General features: G+C 42.2%; 1 protein-coding gene across 7 annotated transcripts in view; it reads left to right on the top strand.

Moving 5' to 3' along the window:
- The window catches only part of LOC139745683 (serine/threonine-protein phosphatase 2A 56 kDa regulatory subunit delta isoform-like), a 187419-nt gene that overhangs the window by 86838 nt on the left and 75820 nt on the right, over positions 1-24761 (top strand). For all 7 annotated transcript variants that reach the window (XM_071656100.1, XM_071656098.1, XM_071656097.1 and 4 more), the window contains exon 4: positions 17611-17859. In XM_071656100.1, the coding sequence (XP_071512201.1) occupies positions 17611-17859 (249 nt within the window). The remainder of the gene's footprint in view (positions 1-17610; positions 17860-24761) is intronic.

The raw sequence follows: 24761 nt of genomic DNA, 5'->3' as shown, positions 1-24761 counted from the left end.
TATATGTGTGTGTATGAGTGGATGGGCCACTCTTTGTCTGTTTCCTGGTGCTACTTTGCTGACACGGGAAACAGGAATTAAGTATAATATTGAATATATTTTATTTATAGGGGAGAAAGAATACTTCCCATGCATTCCTTAAGTGTCGTAGAAGGCGACTAAAGGGGACGGGAGTGGGGGGCTAGAAACCCTCCCCTCTTTGTATTTTGACTTTCTAAAAGGGGAAACAGAAGGAGTCATGCGGGGAGTGCTCATCCTCCTCAAAGGCTCAGATTGGGGTGTCTAAATGTGTGTGGATGTAACCAAGATGAGAAAAAAGGAGAGATAGGTAGTATGTTTGAGGAAAGGAACCTAGATGTTTTGGCTCTGAGTGAAATGAAGCTCAAGGGTAAAGGGGAAGAGTGGTTTGGGAATGTTTTGGGAGTAAAGTCAGGGGTTGGTGAGAGGACAAGAGCAAGGGAAGGAGTAGCACTACTCCTGAAATAGGAATGGTGGGAGTATGTGGTAGAGAGTAAGAAAGTAAACTCTAGATTGATAGGGGTTAAACTGAGAGTGGATGGAGAGAGATGGGTGATTATTGGTGCATATGCACCTGGGCATAAGAAGCAAGGCAAGTGTTTTGGGAGCAGCTGAGTGAGTGTGTTAGTAGTTTTGATGCACGAGACCGGGTTATACTGATGGATGATTTAAATGCATAGGTGAGTAATGTGGCAGTTGAGGGAATAATTGGTGTACATGGGGTGTTCAGTGTTGTAAATGGAAATGGTGAAGAGCTTGTAGATTTATGTGCTGAAAAAGGACTGGTGATTGGGAATACCTGGTTTAAGAAGAGAGATATACATAAGTATATGTATGTAAGAAGGAGAGATGGCCAGAGAGCATTATTGGATTACATGTTAATTGATAGGTGCGCGAAAGAGAGACTTTTGGATGTTAATGTGCTGAGAGATGCAACTGGAGGGATGTCAGATCATTATCTTGTGGAGGCGAAGGTGAAGCTTTGTAGAGGTTTTCAGAAAAGAAGAAAGAATGTTGGGATGAAGAGAGTGGTGAGAGTAAGTGAGCATTGGAAGGAGACTTGAGTGAGGAAGTACCAGGAGAGACTGAGTGCAGAATGGAAAAAGGTGAGAGCAAAGGACGTAAGGGGAGTGGGGGACGAATGGGATGTATTTAGGGAAGTAGGGATGGCTTGCGCAAAAGATGCTTGTAGCATGAGAAGCGTGGGAGGTGGGCATATTAGAAAGGGTAGTGAGTGGTGGGATGAAGAAGTAAGAATATTAGTGAAAGAGAAGAGAGGGGCATTTGGACGATATTTGCAGGGAAATGATGCAAATGACTGGGAGATGTATAAAAGAAAGAGGCAGGAGGTCAAGAGAAAGGTGCAAGGGGTGAAAAAGAGGGCAAATGAGAGTTGGGGTGAGAGGGTATCATTAAATTTTAGGGAGAATAAAAAGATGCCTTGGAAGGAAGTAAATAAATTGCATAAGTCAAGAGAACAAATGGGAACGTCGGTGAAGTGGGCTAATGGGGAGGTGATAACAAGTAGTGGTGATGTGAGAGGTAGATGGAGTGAGTATTTTGAAGGTTTCTTGAATGTGTTTGATGATAGAGTGGCAGATGTAGGGTGTTTTGATCGAGGTGGTGTGTGAAGTGAGAGGGTTAGGAAGAATGATGTGGTAAACAGAGAAGAGGTAGTAAAAGCTTTGCGGAAGATGAAAGATGGCAAGGCAGCGAGCTTGGATGGTATTGCAGTGGAATTTATTAAAAAAGGGGATGACTGTTTTGTTGACTGGTTGGTAAGGTTTTTTTTTTTTTTTTTTTTTTTTTTTTTTTTTTTTTTTTCTCGCTGTCTCCCGCGTTTGCGAGGTAGCGCAAGGAAACAGACGAAAGAAATGGCCCAACCCACCCCCATACACATGTATATACATACGTCCACACACGCAAATATACATACCTACACAGCTTTCCTTGGTTTACCCCAGACGCTTCACATGCCCTGATTCAATCCACTGACAGCACGTCAACCCCGGTATACCACATCGCTCCAACTCACTCTATTCCTTGCCCTCCTTTCACCCTCCTGCATGTTCAGGCCCGGATCACACAAAATCTTTTTCACTCCATCTTTCCACCTCCAATTTGGTCTCCCTCTTCTCCTCGTTCCCTCCTTCTCCGACGCTTATATCCTCTTGGTCAATCTTTCCTCACTCATTCTCTCCATGTGACCAAACCATTTCAAAACACCCTCCTCTGCTCTCTCAACCACGCTCTTTTTATTTCCACACATCTCTCTTACCCTTACGTTACTTACTCGATCAAACCACCTCACACCACACATTGTCCTCAAACATCTCATTTCCAGCACATCCATCCTCCTGCGCACAACTCTATCCATAGTCCACGCCTCGCAACCATACAACATTGTTGGAACCACTATTCCTTCAAACATACCCATTTTTGCTCTCCGAGATAATGTTCTCGACTTCTACACATTCTTCAAGGCTCCCAGAATTTTCGCCCCCTCCCCCACCCTATGATCCACTTCCGCTTCCATGGTTCCATCCGCTGCCAGATCCACTCCCAGATATCTAAAACACTTCACTTCCTCCAGTTTTTCTCCATTCAAACTCACCTCCCAGTTGACTTGACCCTCAACCCTACTGTACCTAATAACCTTGCTCTTATTCACATTTACTCTTAACATTCTTCTTTCACACACTTTACCAAACTCAGTCACCAGCTTCTGTAGTTTCTCACATGAATCAGCCACCAGCGCTGTATCATCAGCGAACAACAACTGACTCACTTCCCAAGCTCTCTCATCCCCAACAGACTTCATACTTGCCCCTCTTTCCAAAACTCTTGCATTCACCTCCCTAACAACCCCATCCATAAACAAATTAAACAACCATGGAGACATCACACACCCCTGCCGCAAACCTACATTCCCTGAGAACCAATCACTTTCCTCTCTTCCTACACGTACACATGCCTCACATCCTCGATAAAAACTTTTCACTGCTTCTAACAACTTGCCTCCCACACCATATATTCTTAATACCTTCCACAGAGCATCTCTATCAACTCTATCATATGCCTTCTCCAGATCCATAAATGCTACATACAAATCCATTTGCTTTTCTAAGTATTTCTCACATACATTCTTCAAAGCAAACACCTGATCCACACATCCTCTACCACTTCTGAAACCATACTGCTCTTCCCCAATCTGATGCTCTGTACATGCCTTCACCCTCTCAATCAATACCCTCCCATATAATTTGCCAGGAATACTCAACAAACTTATACCTCTGTAATTTGAGCACTCACTCTTATCCCCTTTGCCTTTGTACAATGGCACTATGCACGCATTCCGCCAATCCTCAGGCACCTCACCATGAGTCATACATACATTAAATAACCTTACCAACCAGTCAACAATACAGTCACCCCCTTTTTTAATAAATTCCACTGCAATACCATCCAAACCTGCTGCCTTGCCGGCTTTCATCTTCCGCAAAGCTTTTACTACCTCTTCTCTGTTTACCAAATCATTTTCCCTAACCCTCGCACTTTGCACACCACCTCGACCAAAACACCCTATATCTGCCACTCTATCATGCAACACATTCAACAAACCTTCAAAATACTCACTCCATCTCCTTCTCACATCACCACTACTTGTTATCACCTCCCCATTTGCGCCCTTCACTGAAGTTCCCATTTGCTCCCTTGTCTTACACACTTTGTTTACCTCCTTCCAGAACATCTTTTTATTCTCCCTAAAATTTAATGATACTCTCTCACCCCAACTCTCATTTGCCCTTTTTTTCACCTCTTGCACCTTTCTCTTGACCTCCTGTCTCTTTCTTTTATACGTCTCCCACTCAATTGCATTTTTTCCCTGCAAAAATCGTCCAAAAGCCTCTCTCTTCTCTTTCACTAATACTCTTACTTCTTCATCCCACCACTCACTACCCTTTCTAATCAACCCACCTCCCACTCTTCTCATACCACAAGCATCTTTTGCGCAATCCATCACTGATTCCCTAAATACATCCCATTCCTCCCCCACTCCCCTTACTTCCATTGTTCTCACCTTTTTCCATTCTGTACTCAGTCTCTCCTGGTACTTCCTCACACAAGTCTCCTTTCCAAGCTCACTTACTCTCACCACCCTCTTCACCCCAACATTCACTCTTCTTTTCTGAAAACCCATACAAATCTTCACCTTAGCCTCCACAGGATAATGATCAGACATCCCTCCAGTTGCACCTCTCAGCACATTAACATCCAAAAGTCTCTCTTTCGCGCGCCTGTCAATTAACACGTAATCCAATAACGCTCTCTGGCCATCTCTCCTACTTACATAAGTATGCTTATATATATCTCGCTTTTTAAACCTGGTATTCCCAATCATCAGTCCTTTTTCAGCACATAAATCTACAAGCTCTTCACCATTTCCATTTACAACACTGAACACCCCATGTATACCAATTATTCCCTCAACTGCCACATTACTCAACTTTGCATTCAAATCACCCAACACTATAACCCGGCCTCGTGCATCAAAACCACTAACACACTCATTCAGCTGCTCCCAAAACACTTGCCTCTCATGATCTTTCTTCTCATGCCCAGGTGCATATGCACCAATAATCACCCATCTCTCTCCATCAACTTTCAGTTTTACCCATATTAATCGAGAATTTACTTTCTTACATTCTATCACATACTTCCAGAACTCCTGTTTCAGGAGTACTGCTACTCCTTCCCTTGCTCTTGTCCTCTCACTAACCCCTGACTTTACTCCCAAGACATTCCCAAACCACTCTTCCCCTTTACCTTGAGCTTCGTTTCACTCAGAGCCAAAACATCCAGGTTCCTTTCCTCAAACATACTACCTATCTCTCCTTTTTTCACTTCTTGGTTACATCCACACACATTTAGGCACCCCAATCTGAGCCTTCGAGGAGGATGGGCACTCCCCGCGTGACTCCTTCTTCTGTTCCCCATTTTAGAAAGTTAAAAAAATACAAGGAGGGATGTGAATGCAAGAGTGTTAGAGAGGGGCAAGTATGCAGTCTCTTGTGGATGATAGAGCTTGGGTAAGGTTATTTAATGTATATATGACTCATGGTGAGGTGCATGAGGATTGGTGGAATGCATGCATAGTACCATTGTACAAAGGCAAAGGGGATAAAGGTGAGTGCTTAAATTACAGAGGTTAAGTTTGTTGAGTATTCCTGGAAAACTATATGGGAGGGTATTGATTGAGAGGGTGAAGGCATGTACAGAGCATCAGATTGGGGAAGAGCAGTGTGGTTTCAGAAGTGGTAGAGGATGTATGGATCAGGTGTTTGCTTTGAAGAATGTATGTGAGAAATACTTAGAAAAGCAAATGGATTTGTATGTAGAATTATGGGTCTGGAGAAGGCATATGGTAGAGTTGATAGAGATGCTCTGTGTAAGGTATTAAGAATATATGGTGTGGGAGGCAAGTTGTTAGAAGCAGTGAAAAGTTTTTATCGAGGATGTAAGGCATGTGTACGAGTAGGAAGAGAGGAAAGTGATTGGTTCTCAGTGAATGTAGGTTTGCGGCAGGGGTTTGTGATGTCTCCATGGGTGTATAATTTGTTTATGGATGAAGTTGTTAGGGAGGTGAATGCAAGAGTTTTAGAGAGAGGGGCAAGTGTGCAGTCTCTTGTGGATGATAGAGCTTGGGAAGTGAGTCAGTTGTTGTTTGCTGATGATATAGCGCTGGTGGCTGATTCGGGTGAGAAACTGCAGAAGCTGGTGACAGAGTTTAGTAAAGTGTGTGAAAGAAGAAAGCTGAGAGTAAATGTGAATAAGAGCAAGGTTACTAGGTACAGTAGGGTTGAGGGAGGTAAATTTGAATGGAGAAAAACTGGAGGAAGTGAATTGTTTTAGATATCTGGGAGTGGATTTGGCAGTGGATGGAACTGTGGAAGTGGGTCACAGGGTGGGGGAGGGGGCGAAGGTTCTGGGAACATTGAAGAATGTGTGGAAGGCATGTACATTATCTCAGAATGCAAAAGTGGGTATGTTTGAAGGAATAGTGGTTCCAACAATGTTATATGGTTTTGAGGCGTAGGTTGTAGATGGAGTTGTGTGGAGGAGGGTGGATGTGTTGGAAATGAGATGTTTGAGGACAATATGTGGTGTGAGGTGGTTTGAATAAGTAATGAAAGGGTAGGAGAGATATGTGGTAATAAAAAGAGTGTGGTTGAGAGAGCAGAAGAGGGTGTTTTGAAATGGTTTGGTCACATGGAAGAGAATGCGTGAGGAAAGATTGACAAAGAGGATATATGTGTCAGAGGTGGAGGGAATGAGAAGTGGGAGACCAAATTGGAGGTGGAAAGATGGAATGAAAAAGATTTTGAGCGATCGGTGCCTAAACATGCAGGAGGGTGAAAGGCGTGCAAGGAATAGAGTGAATTGGAACGATGTGGTATACTGGGATCGACATGCTGTCACTGGATTGAACCAGGGCATGTGAAGCATCTGGGGTAAGCCATGGAAAGTTTTGTTGGGCCTGGATGCAGAAAGGGAGCTGTGGTTTCAGTGCATTATACATGACAGGTAGAGACTGAATGTGAACGAATGTGGCCTTTGTTGTCTTTTCCTAGCGCTATCTTGTGCACATGCGGGGGAAGGGGGGTGTCATTTCATGTGTGGTGTAGTGGCGACGGGAATAGATAAAGGTAGCAAGTGTCAATTATGTACATGTGTATAAATGTATGTCTCTGTTTGTAAATGTATGTATACGTTGAAATGTATAGGTTTGTATTTGTTCGTGTGTGGGCTTGTATGTATATACAAGTGTATGTGGGTGGGTTGGGCCATTCCTCCATCTGTTTCCTTGGGTTACCTCACTGACGCGGGAGACAGTTTCTCACCCGAATCAGCCACCAGCACTGTATCATCAGCAAACAACAACTGACTTACTTCCCAAGCCCTCTCATCCACAACAGACTGCATACTTGCCCCTCTCTCCAAGACTCTTGTGTTCACCTCCCAAACAACTCCATCCATAAACAAATTGAATAACCATGGAGACATCATGCACCCCTGCTGCAAACCGACATTCACTGGGAAACAATCTCCTTCCTCTTTTTACTCAGACAAATGCCTTACATCCTCGATAAAAACTTTTCACTGCTTCTAGCAACCTACCTCCCACGCCATATACTCTTAATGCCATCAACAAAGCATCTCTGTCAACTTTATCATATGCCTTCTCCAGATCCATAAATTTTGCATACAAATCCATCCGTTTTTCTAAGTATTTCACACTTACATTCTTCAAAGTAAATACTTGATCCACACATCCTCTACCACTTCTGAAACCACACTGCTCTTCCCCAATCTGATGCTCTGTACATGCCTTGACCCTCTCACTCAATACACTCCCATATGATTTCCCAGGAATACTCAACAAACTTATAGCTCTGTAATTTGAACACTACCTTTATCCTCTTTGCCTTTGTACAAAGGCAGGCACTTCACCATGAACCATACATGCATTGAATATCCTCACTAACCGGTCAACAACACAAGTCACCCCTATTTTTAATAAATTTCACTGCAATACCATCCAAACCTGCCACCTTGCCAGCTTTCATCTTCCACAAAGCTTTCACTACCTCTTCTCTGTTTACCAAATAATTCTCCTTGATCCTTTCACTTTGCACACCACTCTCGACCAAAACACTCTATATTTGCCACTCTATCATCAGACACATTCAACAAACCTTCAAAATTCTTACTCCATCTCCTTCTCACTTCACCACTACTTGTTATTATCTCCCCTTTTTCCCCCTTCACCGATGTTCCCATTTGTTCTCTTGTCTTACGCTCTTTATTTACCTCCTTCTAAAACATCTTTTTACTCCTAAAAATTTAATGATACTCTCTCACCCCAGCCCTGATTTGCCCTCTTTTTCACCCCTTGCACCTTTCTCTTGACCTCTTGCCTCTTTCTCTTTCTTTTATACATCTCCCAGTCATTTGCACTATTTCCTTGCAAAAATCGTCCAAATGCCTCTCTCTTCTCTTTCACTAACAATCTTACTTCTTAATCCCACCACTCACTATGCTTTCTAATCTGCCTATCTCCCACCTTTCTCATGCCATAGGCATCTTTGATGCAAGCCATCACTGCTTCCCTAAATACATCCCATTCCTCCCCCACTCCCCTTATGTCATTTGCCCTCACCTTTTTCCATTCTGCACTCAATCTCTCCTGGTACTTCCTCACACAAGTCTCCTTTCCAAGCTCACTTACTCTCACCACTCTCTTCATCCCAACATTATCTCTTCTTTTCTGAAAACCTTTACATATCTTCACCTTTGCCTCCATAAGATAATGATCAGACATCCCTCCCGTTGCCCCTCTCAACACATTAACATCTAAAAGTCTCTTTCACGTGCCTATCAATGAACACGTAATCCAATAGTGCTCTCTGGCCATTTTCCGTACTTACATTTATTTTTTTTTCATTTTTTTTTTTGCTTTGTCGCTGTCTCCCGCGTTTGTGAGGTAGCGCACGGAAACAGACGAAAGAATGGCCCAACCCACCCACATACACATGTATATACATACATGTCCACACACGCAAATATACATACCTATACATCTCAACATATACGTATATATACACACACAGACATACATATATACACATGTACATACATGTACTTATATATTTATTTATATTTTATTTTTATTTTGCTTTGTCGCTGTCTCCCGCGTTAGCGAGGTAGCGCAAGGAAACAGATGAAAGAATGGCCCAACCCACCCACATACACATTTATATACATACACGTCCACACACACAAATATACATACCTATACATCTGAACATATACATATATATACACACACAGACATATACATATATACACATGTACATACATGTACTTATATATTTATTTATTTATTTATTTGGTAGAGTGTGTGAAAGAAGAAAGTTAAGAGTAAATGTGAATAAGAGCAAGGTTATTAGGTACAGTAGGGTTGAGGGTCAAGTCAATTGGGAGGTGAGTTTGAATGGAGAAAAACTGGAGGAAGTGAAGTGTTTTAGATATCTGGGAGTGGATCTGGCAGCGGATGGAACCATGGAAGCTGAAGTGGATCATAGGGTGGGGGAGGGGGCGAAAATTCTGGGAGCCTTGAAGAATGTGTGGAAGTCGAGAACATTATCTCGGAAAGCAAAAATGGGTATGTTTGAAGGAATAGTGGTTCCAACAATGTTGTATGGTTGCGAGGTGTGGGCTATGGATAGAGTTGTGCGCAGGAGGATGGATGTGCTGGAAATGAGATGTTTGAGACAATGTGTGGTGTGAGGTGGTTTGATCGAGTAAGTAACGTAAGGGTAAGAGAGATGTGTGGAAATAAAAAGAGCGTGGTTGAGAGAGCAGAGGAGGGTGTTTTGAAATGGTTTGGGCACATGGAGAGAATGAGTGAGGAAAGATTGACCAAGAGGATATATGTGTCGGAGGTGGAGGGAACGAGGAGAAGAGGGAGACCAAATTGGAGGTGGAAAGATGGAGTGAAAAAGATTTTGTGTGATCGGGGCCTGAACATGCAGGAGGGTGAAAGGAGGGCAAGGAATAGAGTGAATTGGAGCGATGTGGTATACCGGGGTTGACGTGCTGTCAGTGGATTGAATCGGGGCATGTGAAGCGTCTGGGGTAAACCATGGAAAGCTGTGTAGGTATGTATATTTTGCGTGTGTGGACGTATGTATATACATGTGTATGGGGGTGGGTTGGGCCATTTCTTTCGTCTGTTTCCTTGCGCTACCTCGCAAACGTGGGAGACAGCGACAAAGCAAAAAAAAAAAAAAAATATTTATTTTGCTTTGTCGCTGTCTCCCGCGTTAGCGAGGTAGCGCAAGGAAACAGACGAAAGAATGGCCCAACCCACCCACATACACATGTATATACATACACGTCCACGCATGCAAATATACATACCTATACATCTCAACATATACATATATATACACACACAGACATATACATATATACGCATGTACATAATTCATACAGTCTGCTTTTATTCATTCCCATTGCCACCCTGCCACACATGAAATGAAAAAACCCTCCCCCCTCATGTGTGCGAGGTAGAGCTAGGAAAAGACAACAAAGGCCCCATTCGTTCACACTCAGTCTCTAGCTGTCATGTATAATGCACTGAAACCACAGCTCCCTTTCCATATCCAGGCCCCACAGAACTTTCCATGGTTTACCCCAGACACTTCACATGCCCTGGTTCAATCCATTGACAGCACATTGACCCCGGTATACCACATTGTTCCAATTCACTATATTCCTTGTGCACCTTTCACCCTCCTGCATGTTCAGGCCCCAATCACTCAAAATCTTTTTCACTCCATCTTTCCACCTCCACTTTGGTCTCACACTTCTCGTTCCCTCCACCTCTGACACATATATCCTCTTGGTCAATCTTTCCTCACTCATTCTTTCCATATGACCAAACCATTTCAAAACACCCTCTTCTGCTCTCTCAACCACACTCTTTTTATTACCACACATCTCTCTTGCCCTATTATTACTTACTTGATCAAACCACCTCACACCACATATTGTCCTCAAACATCTCATTTCCAGCACATCCATCCTCCTCCGCACAACTCTATCCATAGCCCACGCCTCGCAACCATATAACATTGTTGGAACTACTATTCCTTCAAACATACCCATTTTTGCTTTCCAAGATAATGTTCTCGACTTCCACACATTCTTCAATGCTCCCAGAACTTTTGCCCCCTCCCCCACCCTATGACACTTCCGCTTCCATGGTTCCATCTGCTGCCAAATCCACTCCCAGATATCTAAAACACTTCACTTCCTCCAGTTTTTCTCCATTCAAACATACCTCCCAGTGCACTTGTCCCTCAACCCTACTGTACCTAATAACCTTGCTCTTATTCACATGTACTTTCAGCTTTCTTCTTTCACACACTTTACCAAACTCAGTCACCAGCTTCTGCAGTTTCTCACATGAATCAGCCACCAGCGCTGTATCATCAGCGAGCAACAACTGACTCACTTCCCAAGCTCTATCATCTACAACAGATATTCCCAATCACCAATCCTTTTTCAGCACACAAATCTACAAGCTCCTCATGATTTCCAGGTATAACACTGAACGCCCCGTGTACACCAATTATACCCTCAACTGGAACTTTACTCACCTTTGTATTCAAATCAACCTTCACTATAACCTGGTCTCGTGCATCAAAGCTGCGAACACACTCACTCAGCTGCTCCCAAAACACTTACCTCTCATGGCCTTTCTTCTCATGCCCAGGTGCATTGTCACCAATATTCACCTGTCTCTCTCCATCCATTTTCAGTTATACCCATATCAATATAGAGATTACTTTCTTACACTCTATCACACACTCCCACCACTCCTGTGTCAGGAGTAGTGCTACTCCTTCCTTTGCTCTAATCCTCTCACCAACCCCAGACTTTACTCCCAAGACACTCCCAAACCACTCTTCCCCTTTACCCTTGAGCTTCATTTTACTCAGAGCCAAAACATCCAGGTTTCTTTCCTCAAATATATTAACTATCTCTCCTTTTTTCTCATCTTGGTTACATCCACACATGTTTAGACACCCCAATCTGAGCCTTTGAGGAGGATGAGCACTCCCCACGTGACTCCTTCTTCTGTTTCCCCTTTTAGGAAGTTGAAATACAAGTAGGGAAGTGTTTCTAGCCCCCTGCTCCCGTCCCCTTTAGTTGCCTTCTACGACACACAGGGAATGCGTGGGAAGTATTCTTTCTCCCCTATCCCCAGGTGACTGAGTTTGGTAAAGTGTGTGAAAGAAGAAAGTTGAGAGTAAATCTTAATAAGAGCAAGGTTATTAGGTTCAGTAGGGTTGAGGGATAAGTAAATTGGGAGGTAAGTTTGAATGGAGAAGACTAGAGAGAGTGAAGTGTTTTAGATATCTGGGAGTGGATTTGACAGCAGATGGAAGTGGAAGCGAGCCACAGGGTGGGAGAGGGGGCGAAGGTTCTGGAAGCATTGAAGAATGTGTGGAAGGTGAGAATGTTATCGCAGAGAGCAAAAATAGGTATGTTTGAAGGAATATTGGTTCCATCAATGTTATATGGTTGTGAGGTATAGGGTTATGCAGAGGTGGGTGGTTGTGTTGGAAAGGAGATGTTTGAGGACAATATGTGGTGTGAGGTGATCGAGTAAGTAATGAAAGGGTATGAGATATGTATGGTAATAAGAAGAATGTGGTTTAGAGAGCAGAAGAGCGTGTATTGAAATAGTTTGGTCTCGTGGAGAGAATTAGAGGAAAAATTGACAAATAGGATATGTGTCAGAGGTGGAGGGAACAAAGAGTAGTGGGATACCAGATTGGATATGGAAGGATGGAGTGAAAGAGATTTTGAGCAATTGGGTCCTAAACATACAGGGGGGTGAAAGGCGTGCAAGGAGTAGAGTGAATTGGAACAGTGTGATATACCGGGGTTAACGTCCTGTCAATGGATTGAACCAGGGCATGTGAAGTGTATTGGGTATATCATGGAAAGTTTTGTGGGGCCTGGATATGGTTTCAGTGCATTACACGTGACAGCCAGAGACTGAGTGTGAACGAATGTAGCCTTTTGTTGTCATTTCCTAGTGCTACCTCGCATGCATGCGGGGGGAGGTGGGTGCCATTTCAATTGTGGCTAGCGGCGGGAATGGATGAAGGCAGCAAATATATGTATGTATGTATATGTCTTTCTATGTATATGTATGTATACATTGAAATGTATAGGTATGTATATGTGTGTGTGTGAGCGTTTATGTACATACATGTGTATGTGGGTTGGTTGGGCCATTCTTTCGTCTGTTTCCTTCCGCTGGCTTGCTAACGCGGGAGACAGCAACAAAATATTATAAATATAATAAATATATATATTTGGAAAAAATGTAGCTTAGACATTGAAGCTTATTCTTTTTTTTTTTCAAAGTGATAGAGATGGAAAGCAAAAAGGTGTTTTTCATAAATGTACTGGAAAAGTTGAGGTCCAGATAAATTTTTGGTCTGTCAAGGCTTTATTATGGCGGATGACCAACTACCTACCCTCATGTATCCAAGATATGGTTGTACTTTGTGTAATGAAGAAAATTGAGAAACATCATAAAGCCAATATTCCTGTTTCATGATAAGAGAAGTGGACCAGGCAGTATGATACAGTGGTTAAATTGATGAAAACTACTATTGACGTTTATGTAAATAAATTATACATTTCCCTTTTCCATAGCCAGAGGTTGAACCATTATGTGACATTCATTTTTTTCATTTCATTTCAAGCTAGAAGTTTCAGTTTTCTAAATTATTTCTTACATTTTTCATATGTATATGTGTGTGTGTGTGTATATGTGCGTATGTATGTGTATATTTATGTATATATGCATATATATGTATATTGTCCCTGGGGATAGGAGTGAAAGAATACTTCCCACACATTCCTCGCGTGTCGTAGAAGGTGACTAAAGGGGACGGGAGCGGGGGGCCAGAAATTCTCCCCTCGTATTTTTTAACTTTCTAAAATGGGAAACTGAAGAAGGAGTCACACGGGGAGTGCTCATCCTCCTCGAAGGCTCAGACTGGGGTGTCTAAACGTGTGTGGATGTAACCAAGATGTGAAAAAAGGAGAGATAGGTAGTATGTTTGAGGAAAGGAACCTGGATGTCTTGGCTCTGAGTGAAACAAAGCTCAAGGGTAAAGGGGAAGAGTGGTTTGGGAATGTCTTGGGAGTAAAGTCAGGGGTTAGTGAGAGGACAAGAGCAAGGGAAGGAGTAGCAGTACTCCTGAAACAGGAGTTGTGGGAGTATGTGATAGAATGTAAGAAAGTAAATTCTCGATTAATATGGGTAAAACTGAAAGTTGATGGAGAGAGATGGGCGATTATTGGTGCATATGCACCTGGGCATGAGAAGAAAGATCATGAGAGGCAATTGTTTTGGGAGCAGCTGAATGAGTGTGTTAGTGGTTTTGATGCACGAGACTGGGTTATAGTGATGGGTGATTTGAATGCAAAGGTGAGTAATGTGGCAGTTGAGGGAATAATTGGTATACATAGGGTGTTCAGTGTTGTAATTGGAAATGGTGAAGAGCTTGTAGATTTATGTGCTGAAAAAGGACTTGTGATTGGGAATACCTGGTTTAAAAAGCGAGATATACATAAGTATACGTATGTAAGTAGGAGAGATGGCCAGAGAGCATTAATGGATTACGTGTTAATTGACAGGCGCGCGAAAGAGAGACTTTTGGATGTTAATGTGCTGAGAGGTGCAACTGGAGGGATGTCTGATCATTATCTTGTGGAGGCTAAGGTGAAGATTTCTATGGGTTTTCAGAAAAGAAGAGTGAATGTTGGGGTGAAGAGGGTGGTGAGAGTAAGTGAGCTTGGGAAGGAGACTTGTGTGAGGAAGTACCAGGAGAGACTGAGTGCAGAATGGAAAAAGGTGAGAACAATGGAAGTAAGGGGAGTGGGGGAGGAATGGGATGTATTAAGGGAATCAGTGATGGATTACGCGAAAGATGCTTGTGGCATGAGAAGAGTGGGAGGTGGGTTGATTAGAAAGGGTAGTGAGTGGTGGGATGAAGAAGTAAGATTATTAGTGAAAGAGAAGAGAGAGGCATTTGGACGATTTTTGCAGGGAAAAAATGCAATTGAGTGGGAGATGTATAAAAGAAAGAGACAGGAGGTCAAGAGAAAGGTGCATGAGGTGAAAAAGAGGGCAAATGAGAGTTGGGGTGAGAGAGTATCATTAAATTTTAGGGAAAATAATAAGATGTTCTGGAAGGAGGTAAATAAAGTGTGTAAGACAAGGGAGCAAATGGGAACTTCAGTGAAGGGCGCAAATGGGGAGGTGATAACAAGTAGTGGTGATGTGAGAAAGAGATGGAGTGAGTATTTTGAAGGTTTGTTGAATGTGTTTGATGATAGAGTGGCAGATATAGGGTGTTTTGGTCGAGGTGGTGTGCAAAGTGAGAGGGTTAGGGAAAATGATGTGGTAAACAGAGAAGAGGTAGTAAAAGCTTTGCGGAAGATGAAAGCCGGCAAGGCAGCAGGTTTGGATGGTATTGCAGTGGAATTTATTAAAAAAGGGGGTGACTGTATTATTGACTGGTTGGTAAGGTTATTTAATGTATGTATGACTCATGGTGAGGTGTCTGAGGATTGGCGGAATGCGTGCATAGTGCCATTGTACAAAGGCAAAGGGGATAAGAGTGAGTGCTCAAATTTCAGAGGTATAAGTTTGTTGAGTATTCCTGGTAAATTATATGGGAGGGTATTGATTGAGAGGGTGAAGGCATGTATAGAGCATCAGATTGGGGAAGAGCAGTGTGGTTTCAGAAGTGGTAGAGGATGTGTGGATCAGGTGTTTGCTTTGAAGAATGTACGTGAGAAATACTTAGAAAAGCAAATGGATTTGTATGTAGCATTTATGGATCTGGAGAAGGCATATGAGAGAGTTGATAGAGATGCTCTGTGGAAGGTATTAAGAATATATGGTGTGGGAGGCAAGTTGTTAGAAGCAGTGAAAAGTTTTTATCGAGGATGTAAGGCATGTGTACGTTTAGGAAGAGAGGAAAGTGATTGGTTCTCAGTGAATGTAGGTTTGCGGCAGGGGTGTGTGATGTCTCCATGGTTGTTTAATTTGTTTATGGATGGGGTTGTTAGGGAGGTGAATGCAAGAGTTTTGGAAAGAGGGGCAAGTATGAAGTCTGTTGTGGATGAGAGAGCTTGGGAAGCGAGTCAGTTGTTCGCTGATGATACAACGCTGGTGGCTGATTCTTGTGAGAAACTGCAGAAGCTGGTGACTGAGTTTGGTAAAGTGTATGAAAGAAGAAATCTGAGCAAGGTTATTAGGTACAGTAGGGTTGAGGGACACATCAATTGGGAGGTAAGTTTGAATGGAGAAAAACTGGAGGAAGTAAAGTGTTTTAGATATCTGGGAGTGGATTTGGCAGTGGATGGAACCATGAAAGCAGAAGTGAATCATAGGGTGGGGGAGGGGGCAAAAGTTCTGTGAGCATTGCAGTATGTGTGGAGGTCGAGAACGTTATCTTGTAAAGCAAAAATGGGTATGTTTGAAGGAACAGTGATTCCAACAATGTTGTATGGTTGTGAGGCATGGGCTATAGATAGAGTTGTGCGGAGGAGGGTGGATGTGCTGGAAATGAGATGTTTGAGGACAACATGTGGTATGAGGTGGTTTGATCGAGTAAGTAATGAAAGGGTAAGAGAGATGTGTGGAAATAGAAAGAGTGTGGTTGAGAGAACAGAATAGGGTGTTTTGAAATTGTTTGGTTACATGGAGAGAATGAGTGAGGAAAGATTGACCAAGAGAATATATGTGTCAGAGCTGGAGGGAACGAGAAGTGTGAGACCAAATTGGAGGTGGAAAGATGGAGTGAAAAAGATTTTGAGTGATAGGGGCTTGAATATGCAGGAGGGTGAAAAGCATGCAAGGAATAGAGTGAATTGGAATGATGTGGTATACAGGGGTTGACATGCTGTAAGTGGATTGAACGAGGGCATGTGAAACGTCTGGGGTAAACCATGGAAAGTTCTATGGAACCACTATTCCTTCAAACATACCCGTTTTTGCTTTCCAAGATAATGTTCTCGACTTCCACACATTTTTCAATGCTCCTAGAACTTTCACCCCTCCCCATAATTCACTTCCGATTCCACAGCTCCATCCGCTGCCATATCCACTCCCAGATATCTAGAACACTTCACTTCCTCCAGTTTTTCTCCATTCAAACTTACCTCCCAGTTGACTTGTCCCTCAACCCTACTGTACCTAATAACCTTGCTCTTATTCACATTTACTCTCAGCTTTCTTCTTTCACACACTTTACCAAACTCAGTCACCAGCTTCTGCAGTCTCTCACACGAATGAGCCACCAGCGCTGTATCATCAGCAAACAACAACCGACTTCCCAAGCTCTCTCATCCACAACAGACTGCATACTTGCCCCTCTTTCCAAAACTTGCATTCAACTCCCTAACAACCCCATTCATAAACAAATTGAACAACCATGGAGGTATCATGCACCCCTGCCACAAACCAACATTCACTGAGTACCAATCACTTTCCTCTCTTCCTACACATACACATGCCTTGCATCCTCGATAAAAACTTTTCACTGCTTCTAACAACCTACCTCCCACACCATATATTCTTAATGCCTTCCACATATATATGTATGTATGTGTTATCCTTGGGGATAGGGGAGAAAGAATACTTCCCACGTATTCCCTGCGTGTCGTAGAAGGCGACTAAAAGGGGAGGGAGCAGGGGGGCTGGAAATCCTCCCCTCTTGCTTTTTTTTTTATTATTATTATTTTCCCAAAGAAGGGACAGAGAAGGGGGCCAGGTGAGGATATTCCTTCAAAGGCCCAGTCCTCTGTTCATAACGCTACCTCACTAACGTGGGAAATGGCTAATAGCATGAAAAAAATGTATATGTATATATATGTAACATGCTTTTATTAATATTAAACTGATTTGATTTACTTATTTTGCAGATGCTCAGCCCAATGAACGTGAAGAGTTATTTATCCAGAAGATTCGGCAATGTGGTGTGATATTTGACTTCATAACAGACCCTCTCAGTGATCTAAAATGGAAAGAAGTAAAGCGAGCAGCTCTAAATGAAATGGTAGAGTATGTGACGACACAGCGCCAAGTAATCACAGAACCTGTATACCCTGAAGTCGTCCAAATGTTTGCTGTTAATTTGTTCCGGACCCTACCACCTTCTAGTAATCCGTCAGGTATGTTTGGAAGAAATAGAAAATTTTTCTGGTATGTGTTTGTACCTCATAGTGGTAATGTTGTTGCTTTCAGCTAATAAGATTCAAGTTCGGTTTAACTGCTAGGCAGAGTTTGTGTGTTGTTATTTTCTCCTTGAACTTAGGACTGTATATTCTTATCTTATTAAATATTAATTTTCCAAGGTAGCCCATTTTAGAACACCAAGGAAATTACATCGGAAATGGCCTTCAGAATTTCAATCTTTCAAACTTTTATTGCAACAGTGATATAGATTCATTGATATGAAAAACCATTCAATTTGCTGATTTGAAGGTGTGAACACAAAAGTAGGTCATCATATTTCTTTAAAGCACTGTTATGATAAGGGTACTAAGAAGTATAGTATTGGTTCATATGTAGTAAATTGTATTGTTCGATAAAGAAAAGGCTCACTGTTAGTGAATAGGTAAATGAGTCAACAAGAAATACATTACTTCAGTAAATATTGCTGTAAGTGAAGATGAAATGTGAGCACCATAGATTTATTTTGTTGGAAATTTTAGTGCAATTGTAGTTTTAGTAAGAATTTGAACAAATTAGATATGATTCAATTATTGAGGAAAGTAATGAGATTAATGATGGATGATGTGAAATTAAGATGAAAATATTGAGCCTTGAAATCGATATAAAACCAGATGAGAATGAAGTAGATAACGAATGAGAAATAAGGAAAGAGATAAGAAGAGGAACAGAGAGAATGATTTCATAGGAAATAGTGAAAATTAAACTAAAAATTGAGCATAACTATTATAGAATTTATATGTACCATCTCGGAGAAAGATATGAATGAATATAGGTATATGTCTCCTCTGTTATGCAAAGCTTAGTGTCATTTTGGAAGTTTTGATGTAGGAGGGTACAGTAAATAACAGAACTGCAAATACTACCCTTTTTTTTTTCTTTTTCAACGCCATTTCCTGCATTAGCGAGATGATGCCAGGAAGATGAAAAAAGGCCACATTCACTCAAATCCATTCTCTCTCATGTGAAATGCACCAAAATCACAGATCTCTATCCCCAACCAGGTCCCACAAACCTTTCCATGGTTTACCCCAATTCGCTTCACATACCTTGGTTCAATCCATTGACAGCATGTTGATCCCAGCATACCACAGCATTACAATCCACTCAAGGTATTTGCACACCTTTCACCCTCTTGCATATTCCAACCTTGATCACACAAAATCTCTTTTAATGCCATCCTTCCATCTCCAGTAGATCTCCCCTTAATTGTTCCATCTACTTTTGACATTCTGACACATATATCCTCTTCATTAACCTTTCCTCACTCATTCTTTCATTATGCCCACATTATTTCAGAACACCCTCTTCAGCTTTCTCACCCACACTCTTTATTACCTCACCTCTCTTGTATCCTTTCATTACACGATCAGAACACCTCACACCACATATTGTCCTCAAACTTTTAATTTCCAACACCTCCACCCTCCTTCCCACAATATCACCTATATCCCTTGCCCTACATTGATATAAGGTTGTTGGAACAAATTCAAACATACCCATTTTTACCTTTCCAGATAATGATATTTCTTTCCACAAAATTCTTCGCCCCCTCATCCACCTCATGACTTTCTTCTACTTCCATGGCTCCATTCGGTGGCATGTCCACTCCCAGGTATCTAGTACACTTTACTCATATGTTTAAACTATTAGAATTCATGTACCTACAAAGTAATTGGGAGGTAAGTTTGAATGGAGAAAACTGGAGGAAGTAAAGTGTTTTAGATATCTGGGAGTGGATTTAGCACCAGATGGAACCATGGAAGCGGAAGTGAGTAACAGGGTCACTGGGTGGGGGAGGGGACAAAGTTTCTGAGAGCATTGAAGAATGTGTGGAAGGTGAGAACATCATCTTGGAGAGCAAAAATGGGTATGTTTGAAGGAATAGTGGTTCCAGCAATGTTATATGGTTTCGAGGCATGGGCTATGGATAGGGTTGTGCGGAGGAGGGTTGATGTGTTGGAAATGAAATGTTTGAGGACAATATGTGGAGTGAGGTGGTTTGATCGAGTAAGTAATGAGAGGGTTAGAGAGATGTGTGGTAATAAAAAGAGTGTGGTTGGGAGAGCAGAGGAGGGTGTTTTGAAATGGTTTGGTCACATGGAGAAATTGAGTGAGGAAAAATTGACAAAGGATATATGTGTCAGAGGTGGAGGGAACAAGAAGTGGGAGACCAAATCGGAGATGGAAGGATGGAGTGAAAAAGATTTTGAAAGATCGGGGCCTGAATATACAGGAGGGTGAAAGGGATGCAAGGAATAGAGTGAATTGGAATAGAGTGAATTAGCAAACATGCTGTCATTGGATTGAACCAGGGCATATGAAGCATCTGGGATAAACCATGGAAAGTTCTGTGGGGCCTGGATGTGGAAAGGGAGCTGTGGTTTTGGTGCATTACACATGTCAGCTAGAGACTGAGTGTGAATGAATGTGGCCTTTGTTGTCTTTTCCAAGCACACTTGTGTGTGTGTGTGTGTGTGTGTGTGTGTGTGTGTGTGTGTGGGGGGGGGGGGGGGGGGTCCTGTTTTTCAAGTGTGGTGGGGTGGCAGTGGGAATGGATGAAGACAGCAAATATGAAAATGTACACGTGTATGTGTGTTTATGTCTGTGTATGTATATGTATGTATATATTGGAGGAAGTAAAGTGTTTTAGATATCTGGGAGTGGATCTGGCAGCGGATGGAACCATGGAAGCGGAAGTGGATCATAGGGTGGGGGAGGGGGCGAAAATCCTGGGAGCCTTGAAGAATGTGTAGAAGTTGAGAACATTATCTCGGAAAGCAAAAATGGGTATGTTTGAAGGAATAGTGGTTCCAACAATGTTGTATGGTTGCAAGGCGTGGGCTATGGATAGAGTTGTGCGCAGGAGGATGGATGTGCTGGAAATGAGATGTTTGAGGACAATGTGTGGTGTGAGGTGGTTGGATCGAGTAAGTAACGTAAGGGTAAGAGAGATGTGTGGAAATAAAAAGAGCGTGGTTGAGAGAGTAGAAGAGGGTGTTTTGAAATGGTTTGGGCACATGGAGAGAATGAGTGAGGAAAGATTGACCAAGAGGATATATGTGTCGGAGGTGGAGGGAACGAGAAGTGGGAGACCAAATTGGAGGTGGAAAGATGGAGTGAAAAAGATTTTGTGTGATCGGGGCCTGAACATGCAGGACGGTGAAAGGAGGGCAAGGAATAGAGTGAATTGGATCGATGTGGTATACCGGGGTTGACGTGCTGTCAGTGGATTGAATCAGGGCATGTGAAGCGTCTGGGGTAAACCATGGAAAGCTGTGTAGGTATGTATATTTGCGTGTGTGGACGTATGTATATACATGTGTATGGGGGTGGGTTGGGCCATTTCTTTCGTCTGTTTCCTTTGCGCTACCTCGCAAACGCGGGAGACAGCGACAAAGCAAAAAAAAAAATATATTGAAATGTATAGGTATGTATATGTGCATATGTGGTCATTTATGTATATATGTGTGTATGAAGGTGGGTTAGGCCATTCTTTCGTCTGTTTCCTTGCACTACCTCACTAACACGGGAGACAGTGACTAAGTATAATAAAAGAAAAACAAATGTCAACTGAGTCAAAGTAAGTAGAAGTTTGCTAGAACAGTAACAGATATGAGAATTGTAAATATTGATTCTTACACCCGGCCAATAAAGAAGTTTGAAGACATACAAGAATTGTAAATTGGGCAAGCCTTACTGATTCTTACACCTGGCCAATAAAGAAGTTTGAAGACTTACATATGAGAAAACAAGATGAAAACATGGAATTTTTTCATACTTGATTGCTGTTTCCGTTGTTAAGGAGTTAGTACTCGAAACAAACATTCTTTAGCTGTCACGTGTATTGCAACGAACTTACAGCTTCACATGCTTTGGTTCATTCCATTGACAGCATGTCGAACCCTGAATATCTCATCCCTTCCACTGTACCCTGTGCAGACCTTTCACCCTCCCGCTTGTTGAGGCTCCAATTGCTCAAAATCTTTTTCACTACCTTTTCATATAGTCTCCCACTTCTTTGACACGTGCATCCTCTTTGTCAACCTTTCCTCACTCATTCTCTCCATATGAGCAAACCATTTCAACACACCCAGTTCTGCTCTCTCAGCCACACTCTTTTTATTTTCACATATCTCTTACCCTTTCATTACTTACTTGATCAAACCCCCTGACTACATATTTTCTTTAAACATTTTATTTCCAACACATCCACCCTACCTCGTACAACCGTATCTATATCCCATACCTTGCAACCATACAACATTGTTGGAACTATTATTCCTTCAAATGTACCCATTTTCACTACAAGATAACGTTCTGTCTTTCCACACATTCTTCATTGCTCTCAGAACCTTCGCCCCCTACCCTATGACTACCAGATATCTAAAACATTTCACTTCCTCCAAATGTTTCTCCATTCAACTTGTCCCTAAGCCCTGCTGAACCGAATAACCTTGCTCTTACTCACATTTACTCTCAACTGTCTCCTTTCACATACTTTTCCAATCTCAGTCACCAACTTGAGCAGTTTCTGACTTGAATCAGCCCCAGTGCTGTATCATTGGTGAACAACTGACACTTTCCAGGCCCTCTTTTCCCAATAGGCTACATAATTTCCCCTCTCTCCAAAACTCTTGCATTTCCCTCCCAAACCTCCATCCATAAACTGATTAGATTTCTGACATAATCACGCACCCCTGCCGCAGACCGACCTTTACTAGGAACCAGTCACTCTCCTCTCTTCCTACTCGTACACATGCCTTACACCCTTGTTAAAAGCTTCTCACTGCTTCCAGCAGTTTACCTCCCACAACAGGTATCTGAAGACCTTCAACAGAGGATATCTATCTACCCTATCATATGCCTTCTCCAGATCCATAAATGCCACATACAAATCCCTATGTTTTTTAAGTGTTTCTCTCATACTTTCTTCAAAGTAAACTCCTGATCCACACATCCTCTACCACTTCTAAAAGCACACTGCTCCTCCCCAATCTTATGCTCTTTACATACCTTCACCCTCTCAATCAGTAACCTCCCATGCAATTTTCCAGGTATACTGAACAAACATATGCCTATGTAATTTGAACACTCCCCTTTATCTCCTTTATAGTGGCAATCCTCAGGTACTTCACCATAATCCATACACGCATTGAATATCCTTACCAACCAATCAACAATACCTTCACCATATTTCTTAAATTCAACTGCATTGCCATCCATTCGTGCAGCCTTGCTAGATTTCATCTTCTGCAAGTCTTTCACCACCACTTTTTTCTTCACCCAACCACTCTCCCTGACTCTCTCACTTTGCACACCACCCTAATCAAAACACTCTGCATTTGCCACTCTTATCATCAAACACATTCAACAATCCTTCAAAGTACTCACTATATCTCCTCACTTCATCACCACCTGTTATCCCTTTCCCCCCATTATCCCCTTCACTGGTGATCCCATTTGTTCTCATGTAGTTAGCACATCATTTACCTCCTTCCAAAACATATTTCTGTTCTCCCTAAAGTTTAATGATACCCTCACCCCAACTCTCATTTGCCCTCTTTTTCAACCCCTTCACCTTTCTCTTGACCTCCTGCCAACTTATGTTATACTTTTCCCAGTCATTTGCACTCCTTCCTTGTAAGTATCGTCCAAACGCCTCTCTTTTCTCTTTCACTGACAACTTTACTTCCTCGTCCCACCTCTCAATACCCTTTCTAATCTGTCCACCTCCACCTTTCTCATGCCACATGCATCTCTTTCCCATGCCATCACTGCTTCCCTAAATACACCCTATTCTTAACCCACTCCCCTCACTTTATTTGCCATTCTACACTCAACCTCTCCTGGTATTTCATCATTCAGGTCTCCTTTCCAAGCTCCCTTACTCTTACCACTTTCTTCTCTCCGACATTCTGTTTTTTTTGGAAAACCTCTACGAATATCCACCTTCCCCTCCACAAGTGATCAGATATTCCACCATCTGCCCCACTCAGTACATTTACATCCAAAAGTCTCTCTTTTAAGCACCTATCAATTAATATGTAATCTAATAATGCCCTTTGACCTTTCTCTCCTTCTTGCATATGTATCCTCATATCTTTTTAAACCAGGTCTTCTCAATCACTAATATTTTTTTCAGCACACATATCCATAAGCTCTTCACCATTCCCATTCACAGTACTGAATACCCCATGCTTACCAATTATACCCTCAACTGCCACATTACTCACTTTTGCATTCAAATCACCCATCACTAATACCCAGTCTCGTGCACCAAAACTGCTGGCACACTCATTCAGCTGCTCCCAAAACACTTGCTGCTCATGATCTTTCTTATGACCGGGTGTATAAGCATCAATAATCACCCATCTCTTGCCATCCACTTTCAGTTTTACCCACATCTATCTAGAATTGATTCCTTACGCTTTATCACACACTCCCACAACTCCTGCTTCAGGAGTAATGCTTCTCCTTCCTTAGCTCTTGTCCTCTCACGAACCCCTGACTTTACTCCCAAGATGTTTCCAAACCATTGTTACCCTTTACACTTGAGCTTCGTTTCACTCAAAGCCAGAACATCCAGGTTTCTTTCCTCTAAAACATACTACCTATCTGAGCCTTTCAGGAGGATGAGCACTCCCCACCTGACTCATTTTGTTTCCTCTCTTAGAAATTGAAATACAAGGGGAGGGTTTCCAGCTCCCCACTCCTGCCCCCTGTAGTTGCCTTCTAAGACACCCAGGGAAGCATGCATTGGTACATTCCATCCCTAAGAAGGATGACCATTCTAACCCCTCTAACTGTCATCCAGTTGCTTTGGCTTCTAATGTTTAAA

This window comes from Panulirus ornatus, chromosome 62, assembly GCF_036320965.1.
Source record: "Panulirus ornatus isolate Po-2019 chromosome 62, ASM3632096v1, whole genome shotgun sequence".
Classification (NCBI taxonomy): Eukaryota; Metazoa; Arthropoda; class Malacostraca; order Decapoda; family Palinuridae; genus Panulirus; species Panulirus ornatus.
Note: the sequence above shows the minus strand (reverse complement) of the source record. Positions and strands in the feature narration are given on the sequence as shown.